Source organism: Mauremys reevesii, linkage group 15 (assembly GCF_016161935.1).
Source record: "Mauremys reevesii isolate NIE-2019 linkage group 15, ASM1616193v1, whole genome shotgun sequence".
In the NCBI taxonomy this organism is placed as follows: domain Eukaryota; kingdom Metazoa; phylum Chordata; order Testudines; family Geoemydidae; genus Mauremys; species Mauremys reevesii.
The window spans coordinates 25,941,123-25,955,811 of record NC_052637.1 but is presented as its reverse complement, the minus strand read 5'-3'; the positions used below and the strand labels follow the sequence as shown (position 1 = coordinate 25,955,811).

Below are 14,689 nucleotides of genomic sequence, written 5' to 3'. Positions count from 1 at the left end.
TTTTTTCCCCACTGTTTCTGCAACAACACACCTTGAGGTCATCCACATCAAGTGGTGCCCAAAGTTATTTACAACTCTGGCACAGCATAGTGTAGGTATTCAAGAAAAAAAGATATTACACAACTTCATGTTAAAAAAACCAAACACATAAAATAATACTAACAGCAACAACAATAATAATGGGGTGGGGAAGCCAACAGGAAAAACAGCAAGACAGAAAAATGAGACAGGGAAGGTGCCAATTTGGACGCCTAAAACTGCACATCTGAAACAGTTTATAGAAGTTCCACATTCTCAGTAAATGTTGTAATCAAGGATACTTATGCCACACAACCTTGCACATTTGAATAAGCAATAGCTTGCAATAAATTCAGAACATGCTCATTTCCAAAAATAAGATGCTTTCCCACAGAAACAAGCAACAATCTTCCAAGAAGATTTAGCATCCTGTGGTGCATGGCTGAGAAGTCTGTAACTAGCTGCCAAATTGGTCATACATATGAACAGAAAGAAAAGCCCTTATATTTAAATAGTAGTAAAAGGGAAGTCATTCACATTATATTTATTTGCAAAATTAACATTTTTTTCCTATCTGATGCTTCAGAGTTTATTATCTATATTAAAAAATAGCATATAGTTACACCCTACAACTTACCATCAGCAACTCTTTAAAAACCTGGTTTTGTCTCCATACTTTGGTTAGTTCTTATTTTTACTAATTACCCTGTAGAGCCCATACAGCTAAGACTGAGGGTATGTTTAGACTGCCACAAACAAAAAACCCTTGGGTTAGCTACCTGCATTAGCTAATTCGGGTTAAAATCATAGTGAAGACATGCAACTCAGCTTTTAACTTTGGTTAGTAGCTTGAGTTAAAGCTTATAGGAGAGCCTGGAGCTGAATTCAAGCTGCTAACCCTAGTTAAAAGCTGAATTGCTACGTCTTCACTCCTATTTTAACCCAAGTTAGCTAAAGTGGGTTAGCTAACCCAAGTTAGGAACAGTATAGACATAACCCAAGTGATTGAAAATCCTATTCTATTTCATGTATCTACAACAAAATTATTTAGAGTACTGCTGCAGCTGCAATGAAGGAACAGGTCTCTCTGAAGAAATAACTTGGCTCACAGAGCCCTTTATTAGTAGGTATGGATTACTACTAGTCATGATGGAAACAGCCCAGTTTGCTTCTCAGATCCCAGGCTGAGCTTACACGACTGCCAGTTAGGAAGATCATCTTTTGATGGGTAAGATGATATAGGGAATTACCAATAGCATTTTACAGAATTTATTTTCAGGGTACAAATGCACTCTAAATGCAGTGACTGATAAGAAAGGTCTTGAAATAATTATTCCGCAACATCATGTGTTTTTCAAACTTCAGAAACTGAATCAGTTTTTTAAGTTGTTTGAGGGAGGGAAAGAAAATAGACCAGTAACAATGAAATTATCAGATGAGAAGTTCACTGCCAGCTCAATTTTTTACCTTTTTAAATAATCTTTTTTGTTAAAATGACAAAACACAATACTAAGTACGGTAGTTCTTTTTTAAATTAAAATTTCAATTATTTCTTATTCGTTTCCTTTTTCAGGACTCTTGTACCAACTTTTTATCTGAAGCAAATTAAAGAAGAAGATTAGTCATAAAAGCCTAATACTACCTTGCAATTACAGAGCACCTTTTGTTAGAGGATCTCAAAAACACGTTACAATGATTAAGTAATTAAGTATAATTTCATATGGTTAGGTATAATTGTCCCCCTTTTACAAATTGGTAAACTGAGGCACAGAGCGATTAAATGACTTGGCCAAAGTTACGCAGTGAATGAGTGACAGCATTAGAACCCAAGTCGTCCAAAGAGTTCAAACACCAAGATCCCCACTACTTCTCTCAAACTGGATTTTAGTGAGAAAAGAAAAGGTAAGCAGCCCGCCACCGGTAGAAGACGCCATTACCGGTATACTACATTATACTCTCCATATCATTGCAACATTGACGCCTAGTTTTTGCTAATTATCCTGTCACTAAGTCACCTTATAAAAGTGCTAAAAGGAATAAGTGTCTTGACCATCTACACTTGGGAAAGTGATTAACCACTTCAATTCCACTGCCAACAACCCAAGAAACAAGCAAGTTTTATCTATTATAAAAATACAACTTACTCTAGAACAGAATGAGTTGCTGCCTGTGGATGGTAGCGATACTGGAGGAGGCACTGGTCAACTCGAAAGACTCCACCACCCTTTCGGATATGATCATAAAAGAACAGCAAGTCTTCTGGAACACCCTGTAGAGAGAGAGTTCATTCAATACAAAAGCTGCTGGCATTCCTCATTAAAATATTACAAGTGACAGAGTGCATATTTCATTGTTTTTGCCAAATAAATAGTTTTAAAATTTGTTTCCCGAATCTCTTTTTGTGTAGACCCAAAAGTTGTCTAATGGGTCTTTAAAGAAATTTACCCAAATATAAGATAATGCTAGTTGAAAACCAGTCAACACTGCTTGAAACTGAAACCCTGTTCTTTCGTTGGCTGCCATTCAAACTTTCATATTGGTCCCCACTAGGGACAGGTTAACCAGGTCCAATAAAATGAGAACCAAACCTTTACTGTTGTTTTCTTTCCTTTTAATTTTCATGAACTGGTCTCTACTTCTGACTAGGATTGGAAGCAGCAGTGCTGAAGCAATGCAAGAAAAGTTGTTCTCCCAGAATTCCTGAACCAACACCATCTAAGAAGTATCAGAAGTCTTATGAATAAGGCTATGATTATGTCACAGAGGTCACGGAAGTCATGGAATCTGTGACTTCCATTGACCTCCATGACATTTTCTGCCCCCGAGCTGGAGCTCCCAGGAAGCTTCTCCTCCCCGCAGCTCCTAGCCCCCACACTGGTGGGGGCACTCCGCAGCTGTCCAGCCAGGGATGACGAAGATTCCCTGCAGCTGGCGGTGGGGGGACTCCCCGCAGTTGCCTAGCTGTGGTGGGTGGCTGATGGTCCCCACAGCTGCCCACCCATGGTGGGTGGGGAGGGGACCCCCTGCAGCTGGCCAGCTGTGGTGGGCAGCTGGAGGACCCTGCAACTCCCAGCCACAGTGGCTGGCGGGGGATCCCCATGAGTGCCCAGCTGCCCCCAGGGGCGAGGGTATCCTGCAGCAGCCCAGCCCTGCAGGCAGGATGACCCCGCAGCTTCCACTCCCCACGATGACGGGGGACCCCAGAGCTCCCAGTGACTGCAGCGGTGGGGGATCCAGGAGCCCCTGTAGCAGTGGATGCTGAACCCACCTGCCCATTTTGTCAGGGATATTTTTAGTGAAAGTCAGGGACAGGTCACGGGCTGCCATGAATTTCTGGTTATTGCCCATGACCTGTCCATGAGTTTTACTAAAAATATCCATGACAAAAACTTTGCTTTACTTATGAATAGCTGCAATATTTCTAACCTGCTTTGTAGAGCAATAAATTTTGCATAAGCAGTCCAACCATACTCCAGTGATTGAATTAGGACCTCAAACATGACCAATGAGACAACCTTGAATCAGACTTTTTTTTTTTTTCTTTTTTTAAAGTTCATGCCTTAGACAAAGTGTAAAAGGGGCAGTGATATGGCCAGTGGTACTCTATTACATGTCAGCCATACCTTGGATTATAAAACCACCTTGAAAAGCATGGCCCTATTCTATATGTCATTGAAAAGGATGGGAAGAAGAGTATGTGTTTGTACTTAGCAATGGTGCAACCATTTGAAAAAATTAAAGTAAAACATGGTTTAAAATATATAATTGTCACACACATTTTCAAACACTGTTTTCCTCTCCTCCCACTCATTGTTTCTGAGAGATCATGTGACTACCATGCAAATAAACATACAATACAAAGAGTATTCATTCAGTATTTGAGTGTGGCACCTAGTAAAAGCTGAAGAGGCAATATAACAAGCAGCACAAAGAAGAGAAAGAGAAAAATTTACATTAACTATCTCAGGTGGTGACATCAGGTAGGCAGAAAGAGCCTAAAGCTTATGTATTTACTGCAGGTATTTTATTTCTACAGAAAAAATTATAAATACACTAAATAAAATGATAAAAAATATTGTGGCCATTGCCATAGCTTGTGTGCACCTCACAGCATTAAGAAAATACAATTAAAATAAACAATTTCTACAACCTTGGACCCTACCCTCACTCAAGTTCACATTATTGGTAGTATGTGGGGAAAGAGACATGTAAAGTTATGATTACAGATGGAACTGTAGTGTCTGTTGTAGCAGAGAAGAGACAATTTGGTTGCAATGAGTAAAAAAGGGGTTCCTGGTGAAGGCTGCTGGACACAGACTCACTCTGTGGTCCTCAGCATGGGTGGAACAGCTTACTGGCCTTCTGGCTCCCAAAGTGACTAACACAGTTTAATGTGTTAATGTCACCACATTTAGAGTATACCTAAGAACTGGCCTGGACTAAGCAGCCATGGAGGAACAGTTTAGTACACTAAAGGATGACTCTAGTTCTAAATTTTGCAACTCAGGTCTCTCTCTATAATTGGTTGTGCTGGAACACTGAATTTGATCCCACTCTCAAACTCTGGGGAAGTGTGGATTCAAATCCAATTTCTGGGTGACAATGGCCCATCTCTAATTGGTATGTTTATATTATGAGACACTTGTCCAGTTTTCTCATCCTAGTGCTCAGATGCCGGAGCAAGCTTTCACAGAGCTTTGTGCAGTTTGCAATTTACATGGATATCTAATGCTTCAGAGGTCACTAAAGGAATCTGGGTGAGGGTGCAGGAAGAGAAAGCAGCTGTTCCCATCAGAAAGAAAATAAAATACCATTTAGACTGAAATCCTTTGTTCCCCAAATCACACACTAAGTTGAGTCAGGCTGAGTGCATGGTTTTATTAAATATCAGTGTACTGCACTTGTCAAATTCTGGTTTGGAAATATCATTACAAGTATTAGTAAATCATTTTCATGTGGAGTCTCATTTTCATGCTTAAAACTGCTATGGTTGAAACATTTAGCAACATATTTCAGCATAAACTGATTTAAAACAGTTATTGTCAAAATAAAATGATCCCTCTAAAACTGGGATTTGATTAATGGACCCTATTTTCTATTTCTTCTGCTGAAAGGGGCATTTCAGAGCCATGTGCCCAGTTCCAAGGGGTGAGCAGATGCCTTGCATTGCTCAGCAGTGACGTCGCAGCTAACGAAGGAGCAGCATGGCCAAAGGAAATGCATACATTTCACAAGGGATGGAAAGATGTTGACCATGCCATGGTTCCTGCAGGGATAGGACTACTTAGGGCTCTGGGATATGTACGGTGCTTGCTCTACAGCAGTTTCTTCCATTTTGAGATATTATCAGTTCCAGCTGTATTTCCCATTTTAATCACCAGAAATCCATCTCACAGTGGTACCACCTTTCAAAGTAGAAGAATCTGCAACCACTCTAGGGATATTTTTTTAATGTTTTTTGAAAACTGATGGCTCTAGATATAAGTACAGAATAATAAGATATACAGTAATGCAGCTAAAATGTATCTTGCAAATAATTTTCATGCTCCACAAAGACAGTTGAATAGGACAGTATCACAAGTCAGTGAAATATGCAATAGCAACCCAGAAAATAAGCAAAAAAATAACTCCAGGTGCTCTCTAGAATAGTTTGTTACTACTAACATTCCACCTGGACTTGCACACACCATGGCCCTTTCTACTTCTAGCAGGGTTTGGTTTTGTTATAGTTCTACTACTGCTATTCAAAAATTGCTCAAGACTCCAGATCACTATAGAAAAGCCTTAAATGCTATAAAAAACTAGTGCAGAAATCTCTCCTTTGCCTCAGAAACTGCAACTGGAGGGCCTTGGCTAAGATAGAGATAATGTATTATCCTAGGATTTTCATTTCAATAGCATGCTTCACAAATTTCACTCATAATGGATCATCAGCAAGGAAACTTCACATGCTTTATAAAAGGTCTTCAGTGTATTTTTTTTAATTACACAAAAGAGAAAAAAGTGTTTTATTTTGATGTATTAAATAAGGCAACAACTAGTTCAAAAGGCAAAAAGAATGAGGAGTACTTGTGGCACCCACAAATACTCCTCCTTTTTTTTGCTGATACAGACTAACACCTCTACCACTCTGAAACCTGTCACTACACTAGTTCAAAAGGGGTTTTAAAGTAACAGAATCATGCAGCTTGAAAGCTTGTCTCTTTCACCAACAGAAGCTGGGCTCGCCCACTTTACCTCTATCTTGGTATTTAACATCAGGAAGAGCATTTTGGGGGACAATTTTCCAACAGCAAACAGAAAAGAAACCCTCTATAACTAACAATCTAGACTCAATTTAATTTTAACTACTCAAAATAAACCTAAACAAAAACAAACAGAATTTTGGCTGCAGAACTCATGGTACCTATAGCCTGTCTGAATAGCAGTTACTGTACTGAATGTTCCTTCGCTTTTCTGTGCAGTTGCTCAAAACAGATTATCCAAATTTACTATTATTCCATACAAAACCAAAACTATATTAAAAAACCATTAAGGTTGCAAAATGAGGCTCTCAAAAGGTAGGTAATGTTAAAATTACAGTAGAAACTTTAATTTTGCCTCTATGTATACGCATTATGATACAATCTTTACTTACATAATCACAAGAGAGTTTTTTTCTCAAAGGACCTCAGACTCTTTAAATGAGGCATCTGTTCAATATTTCTTATTATTCTCATCATTTGCTGTATAACCCTATCTGTTAAGTTACTAGAACATAGGAATTGCCAGACTGAATCAGACCTGCGGTCCATCTAAGTCCAGTATCTCTAACAATGGCCAGCAGCAGAGGCTTCAGATAGTACACAAAATCCAAAAGTAGGTAAATGTATTGCCATAATGCACACCATCTTAAACCTGAACTGAAACAATAATATTTTTATTTCTTCAGAGGTTTCTCTATGGCATTCATCACAATGGTATTTCAAGTGTCTCAGAAACATTAATGAATGTATCTTTACCAACACCTGTGAGACCTATTCATATCCACATTTTGCAGATGGAGAACTGAGGCAGAGAGAAAGAACAATATTTTCAATAGTGTCAACCAATTTCGAAAGTCCCAGTTTCCAGATGCCCAACTTGAGATACCTGGAGCCTGATTTTTCACATATAAAGTACCTCTTCCTAGACCTATGTCACAAGAAATACCAATGGTTCAGGATGAAACACCTCACGCCACTGAGCAATATACTTTGGGGGATAAGCTGTTTATTTGAAGGGGAGCAGAAAGGACTATTTTTCTGGCAGGCTATTTTTGTTTAAAACGGTTGGCATTCAGGTGCTTGAGGTGTTCCAGGCTCTACTGTGGAAGATGGATCAGGCTCTACTGTGGAAGATGGATCAGGGGAGGTGAGGCAGACAAAGTTGCATGAAGAAGGCAAATAAATCACTTAATTCTGTAATTTATCACATATCTCTACATATGTACCATAGGCACATCACACATACACTGGTTAATATTTTCAAAGTCAATTGGGGAGTTAGCCACATAACTCCCGTTAAAATTAATGGAAGTAATGCACCTTAATTTCCTAGCTGTCTTTGAAAATCTCAACCACATTTCACATTTTCTGCTCTTCCATTTTTATAAAATGAAGAAATAAAAATTGATACCTTTCCCTAAGAACGATGGTGCTTGCCATTAAAATGAAGCTTGCATTACCACCGTATTAAGTATTCCCTTTATTTGAGAGCAAATGCAACAGAGGGTAATACTCAGTATAGGTCTGACGCTCTCCTAAAAGCTTTCAAGAGAACTTTTAAGAGAAGCCTACCTTGCATTTTGGGCTCAATTCTCCATTGTTCCTAAGCTAAACATAAGTATAGTGAACAGCAGGGAGGGGTGCTACTGACAATTACTCCCTAATTCTTAGCTGCTTGGCTCCAGTATAAGCTAAAGCTGGCAAGAAGGCTGCTTTAAGTTAAGGTGCTGGTGGAAGATCTTCTGCTAGCTGAGAATCAGGCCCACATGCTCCCTCCTCCCCTGATGCATCCACACCCTTCCGTAACTTTGACATATCCCCCGCTTCCTCTGACTATGTCTTCTTCATTTCCTCTTTACACCTAGCAGTATAGTTCCAGTGTAGGAGGTGGTGGTGGGAAAGTTGGTGTGGGAGGCAGTGGAGCTGCGTCTGTTAGCCTTGTGCCGACGGAAATTTGCCCTATATTGAGGAATCTCCAGCTGGCAAAACTGGAGAATCCAGCCCTATAGATTTTATAATTAGGTTTTACGTTCCTTGTTTAAAAAAACAGGACAAGAAAGGCAAATCTACCATTACAACTATGTTATTAATATATTAGGAAAATCTGAATTGTGGGGGAGAAGAGCTAGCCAAGTCTCTTGATCAGAACTCTCAAGAGAAATCAGGCTGTAATTGGGAACACTTTTTTTTCTTACCGATAAGAGTATGATGGAAAAGGCTGGAACCAGAGGGAGCCAAATTTATCTCAGTCCTCAGAGGAATCTCAAAGTGCTGAGAGAAAGAGTGAGTGGAAGAGGAAATAACTTTTGTCTCCATACTTACCTGATTAATGAAGTATTTTAGCAGGATTCTGTTGCCAAAGTTTTAAAACCTATTCATTCCATACTTTCTACTGTAGGCCATGCCTTTAAAAACCAAACACTGCAATAGTAATATTACATTGGAGTTGCACTAAAAGCCATCCAAGTGATTAAATGGAAATAACATAATACAAAAAAGTTATAGAATGAACTTCCAAATCCTTATTGGTCAAAATACTTATTCCTAGAAAGACCCAAGAGTATCTCATAGAAGGTTCTGAGCTAAATTTTAAACTTACAGCAGCAGCCTGTGCTGCGGTGTTAGCAGCATGTTGCTGGATATACATCTGGCACAAGAGACATTCTGTCTCAAAGAAAGTTCTCTCACTTCAGGCCAACACACTGTACTGAAAGGGACTTTTTATGGCTCATATCAGCAACAAGAATATGCTTGCTAAAACTGCTGCCTTCTAGAGCAGTGGCTCTCAACCTTTCCAGACTACTGTACCTCTGTCAGGAGTCTGATTTGTCTTGTGTATCCTCAAATTACACCTCACTTAAAAACTACTTGCTTACAAAATCAGACATAAAAATACAAAAGTGTCACAGCACAGTATTGCTTATTTTCTCATTTTACCATATAATTATAAAGTAAATCTACTGGAATATAAATATTGTAATTACAATTTCAGTGTATAGTATAGTGAGCAGTATAAACAAGTTGTCTGTATGAAACTTTAGTTTGTACTGATTTTGTTAGTGCTTTTTATGTAGCCTGTTGTAAAACTATGCAAATATCTAGATGAGCTGCTGTACCCCCTGGAAGACTCTGTGTACTCCCATAGAGTGTGTACCCCTGGTTGAGAACCACTGTTCTAAAGTTTACTGCTGATGAGAGCACGTGTGCTTGTGGACCGCTATCCAACGGCTCGAAGTTGAAGCTAGATAAAAAATTGCACCTTGCCTAAATGTAGCTGTTAGGGTAATTAACAATTGGAACAATTTACCAAGGGATGTGATGGATTTCCCATCACCTGAAGTCTTCAAATCAAGATTGCCTGTCTTTCTAAAATATAAGATCAAGCTCAACCACTAAATACGTCCTTGAGACAGAAATTATTGGGTGAAATTCTATGATCTGGGGTATACAGCAGGTCAGTCTAGATTGGGGGTAGGCAACCTATGGCACATGTGCCGAAGGCGGCACATGAGCTGATTTTCAGTGGCACTTACACTGCCCGGGTCCTGGTCACTGGTCCAGGGGGCTCTGCATTTTAATTTAATTTTAAATGAAGCTTCTTAAACATTTTAAAAACCTTATTTACTTTATATAACTAAACAATTGTTGTATGTATTATAGACTTATAGAAAGAGACCTTAAATTAGAGTGAATAAATGAAGACTCAGCACACCACTTCTGAAAGCACCCCTGGTCTAGGTAATCACACGGATCCTTTCTGGCTTTAGAATCTATGGAATTATGTCCCGTTTGTAGCTAACCATGGATCTACAGCTACACTGCATACTACAGTATGTCTGGTGGGCCTAGCAGCTGGCACCACATGCACTGTGGCAGACTGCCATCCGTTATTTCATGCCATCTGGGGTCATTCCATCTTGCACACCTGGCTGTAGCTTCTTATGGTATGTCTACACTGCAAAGCAGAAGTGTGATTGTAGCATGTGTAGGCAGATCCATGTTAGCTTTAATCTAGCTAGCACAGATAACACAATAGACACAACAGCATTGCAGATGTGGTATCATGGGCTTCAGTATGGGCTACACCAGACTGGTTGCTAGCCTGTGCTGAAGCCCGTGCCACCAAGTCTGCACTAAAACCAACACAGGTATGCCTACCCATGCTGCAATTGCATCTTAACTTTGCAGTGTAGACATAGCCTTAGATGTTTCAAGCAAGCTAGATTTGTGGGTGTTCACTGAAATTTTTTTTCAATCATAGAATATTAGGGTTGGAAGGGACCTCAGGAAGTCATCTAGTCCAACCCCCTGCTCAAAGCAGGACCAATCCCCAGACAGATTTTTTTTGCCCCAGTTCCCCAAATGGCCCTCTCAAGGATTGAACTCACAACCCTGCGTTTAGCAGGCCAATGCTCAAACCACTGAGCTAATGCTGAGCACTGACTGACAGAACATAATCCGAAATCTCTAGGATACAGGCTTGGTACTCTACCTTTGCAAATTTTACATTAAATTTTTCTGTATTAAGGAAATCTTGTTAATTTTACTCCATGAAACTGTTTTTTTTAATCACCCTTAGTTTGACTTCCATTAGGACAGTCACCAGAAATAGGCTGGAGGACCCATTAGAAGCCACTCCATTAAATTATTGCACTGAGTAGTATTTGAATTGGCTTCTCTTCAGAATTATCCAAAACACTCTTACGTCTCTTAATCTTTCTTTAGATCTGTGACTCTGTCCCTTTGCTCATACCCTGATAAGGCCTTTAAATCATTTTGCCCTGATTATAAAACAGGAAATCTGTGACAATGTTATATTTGCTTCAGTGTTTAGGAAATAAAGGGTTACTAGAGACTCTGCACATTTTCTTTCTTCTAAAAGAGAAACATTTCTGCTCTTCTGGCAAAGAGCAATTAAATTAAACAAGGAAAAGGTGAAAGCCAAAGGGTCAGGGCGGGGTGAATTCTAAAGGGCGCTTAATAATACACTAGCAAGAAATGTCTTTAGGAGTGGGGGAGGAGGTGGGTTTTCAAATACTATGTAAGTATAATTTATCATTGGCTCCAGCACTTTCTTTTCTTCCTGGATACTACTCAAATACTGATCTCTGTTCAGCTTTAACTATACTATGCCAAGAATATCAGAGCCTGTGTTTTGTCCTCATTTTTCCCCAGAGCACCTTGACAGTTCATTTGACAACCTGACAATATTCTAATTCATGTTCCAAAACCCCACAAATTTCTTCTTAACCTTTCAGCTTCCGGGGCTTATTATAAATGCTTGGTTTCTTGAGGGAATTCTGACAGCTCTCTTCTGGCCCTGAGAAATGGAGAAAGGTATTAGTGAGCCCCACAAAGGCTATAAAGCTCCTTTAAACATTTGGAATATTCATTGCATTCTCCTGTGCACCAAGATGTATATCAAGATCACCTCAGTTCCTTCTTTCCATGACCCTTTATCACAGGAACAGATCAGAGCTGAGAGCCAGCCACTGCATTCTGAACTGCAGTTTGTATTCAGAAATGCTAGCTGCTCACACTACATGATTACACCTGGGGCTCATTAAAAATAATTTCCCTTTGTTTGCACTTTTAGATAAGTTTTAAAAAGTGGCAAGACTTGCGTAAAATTCTAGTCTAGATACACTTAAAAAGGAATGTTAAGGTTGGGGGTGGGGTTAGCGGGGCAGGATAGACAGAATTTAGTTAGAGCAGAAAATATTTTACACTGATCTGCCCTAGGAATCAGGGATAAAATGATTGTGGTGTTTCTCATTCTAATCTCATGGTTAAGTTAGTCTATATAAAAGCACAATTATGCAAACTGCCATTTTTTATTCTCCTTTGTTCAGTAGAAGTTTGAAGAAAGAAGAGGAGTTTGCTGGTTAGGCAGGCCAGAAAAGATTTTGGTGTTACCTATGTCTTATGTGCTTTAAGTATCTCAAAAGTATTTACCAGCAGTAAATTAGGGTCTCTTAGTGTAGTAATTGTGTAGCGATTAAACACTTACAAATAGTTCACACAAGACATTAGAATTAAGAAAATGTTGGCCAGGATGCAGGTTATTTGTCTTTTCCAAAAGCACCACGGGAATTTTTACTTGGATGTCCACAAGAGACAGGGCAAAGCTCTGTAGTCTAATGTTTCATCTGAAGAAGGGAGGATATGTTTAGGCAGAGCTATGTGCAGACCCATAACTAGAATAGCAAAAGATGTTGTTGGCCAAAGGTTGAGGTGCTCTGATAAAGATATATAGTGGAAACTTCACATAGCACCAGCCTCCACTATATCTGTCCCTGGCCAAGGCTTTCTGTCCCCCAAGTTTTGAAATGTACCAGTCATTTAATGATACACTGAAACTGTACATAAGGCTGGAACCCTTCATTCTCTGTGTGTGACATATGTGAAGCCAGTGATGGCTTTTTAACAACATTTCTATGTGTTGGAATAAACTTACAAGCAAGGTGCCACAGACTTGATCAAATAAATTAGATGGCATCACACGCACAAGTTTCCCAAAGAGAAAACTTTCACATACTAAGCTCACAAAGTGTAAATAAAATTTTGCCACTTGTTCCAATAACAGAGGTCTCTACATTTAATTTGTGTGGGATGGATGCACTCCAGGAATATTCTCTCTCTTCAGTTTTCTCAAAGTTCTTCAAAAATATGTTCATTATATCACCATCCTCCTACCTCTGGATGTACTCTAGAGAGGACACTATCCTAAATAAAGTGGTTGTCATTAAAATCTTTACACTCTTGCCTAGATTTCAGAGGTATTCCAAATAGCTCAGTATACCGTGAACACATATTAAAATCAGTTATTTGCAAGGCAATTATATAAAAGTTAGTAGCGATCACTTCAGCTTTACCGGATAACTTGCTTTTTCTACTTCAAAATATTTCAATCCTGGCTCTTATAATTAAATAACTAAATATTCTCCTCACTTACATATAATTGAACTGAACAAACATAATTAAATACATATAATAGTGACAGCCAATCCGCTCTCCTTATTTGCACTGTGTAATAGGATTTTTATCATTGTACTTAGATAGTGCACAAAGTATATTTGTAATTCTGGCCTTTGATGTACAGTCAAGATTTTTAATCACAAGTAGACAAGTCCCATTTCAGAGAAGTCATTTATAATTCTGTTTGGATATTGTAATAATGCTAATACTGAGAAAATGTGTCTTCCTAGTGAATGAACATCTTGAAGGAGAGGAAGTTTGTTAATAAAATGAAGTCTTTGTAAACAAATGCTTTAAATTTCCCATGAAGTATTGGAACAATTACATATATTTTACCAATAAGAAGGATTTACACATTAGTTAACATTTGATTATGTTCTTCAAATCACAACCTCTCCAACATTTGACATATGAAGAACAGGTGTTCAGATTTAATTCCAAGTGAGAAATGCAGCTTTTTGGTATGGAAACAGTTTTGCAAATAGAAAGACTAGAATCTGGAGATTTCTTGATCTATTTCTCTGTTTACTGGCAGCATCATGACACCTGTAGATTGCATAATTAATACTAACTCAAGAAGGTGGAGGGATGTGATTAACAAGTCAGATGATGAGTCAAGTCAGCATATACACACACACAGAGAACCCAGTGTTGACCAATAACACTGTTCCCATTGATGTGTATAGCAAATCTCCTATTTATTCCAGAGGGAAGAGCTAAGCCAATGCTGTGCACTTCTGAAAATCCCACCTCAATGGTTAAGGATGAGATGACTTGGAAAATTGCTGCTTTCTTCCCTTGTCACAATCCTGCAGTTGTGGGCAGTGGAAGCGTTTGAACGAAAGACTCCTGGGTTTAGACATGAGGGGGCTATTAGCAGGGCATTTTCTTTGAAGGTCCCTTTCTTTGGCCTCCAGAACTCAGTCCCCTCTGTCTGCCAGAGCCTGCATTTGTTGACCTCCTGGACACCCCAACAAAGCTACTCTTACCCCACCAGGAGTTTGGGGAGGGAGTAGACTGTGGGAAATGAGGCCAAATTTAAGGATTTTTTATTATTATTGACTGGCAGGTAATTATTAGAGCTATATGTGCATGACCTATATTATAAATCCAAAACCCCTTAGACTTGGCATTGATGCCATTTAAGCAGATCACATTTTACTCACAGGAGGCACATATGCTATAAAATAAAATAAAAAAGTAGGAAGGCATAAAACCCAAACCAAACCAGCATGGTTACATGGCAAGGTTCAAGAGGTGATTTAAGTCAAATGGGTATTCTTCAGAAAACGGAAAGTCAACCCCAGGGTAAAGCAAGCGAGAGAGAGAGACAGAGAGAGAAAAGTCAGTATGGTCTGTCTATTGGATAGGGCATTGGATTGACTCAGGAGACCCTAGGTCCTATTCCAAGCTCTGCCACTGACCTGCTGTGTGACCTTAGGCAAAAC

General features: G+C 39.1%; 1 protein-coding gene across 8 annotated transcripts in view; it reads right to left on the bottom strand.

Annotated features, from left to right (window-relative positions):
* The window catches only part of B3GNTL1 (UDP-GlcNAc:betaGal beta-1,3-N-acetylglucosaminyltransferase like 1), a 340,624-nt gene that overhangs the window by 71,197 nt on the left and 254,738 nt on the right, over positions 1–14,689 (bottom strand). For all 8 annotated transcript variants that reach the window (XR_005588422.1, XR_005588421.1, XR_005588420.1 and 5 more), the window contains one exon: positions 2,163–2,287. Coding sequence is in view for 5 of the 8 variants with exons in the window: in XM_039501348.1 (XP_039357282.1) it covers positions 2,163–2,287 (125 nt within the window). In the remaining 3 variants the exon portion in view is untranslated. The remainder of the gene's footprint in view (positions 1–2,162; positions 2,288–14,689) is intronic.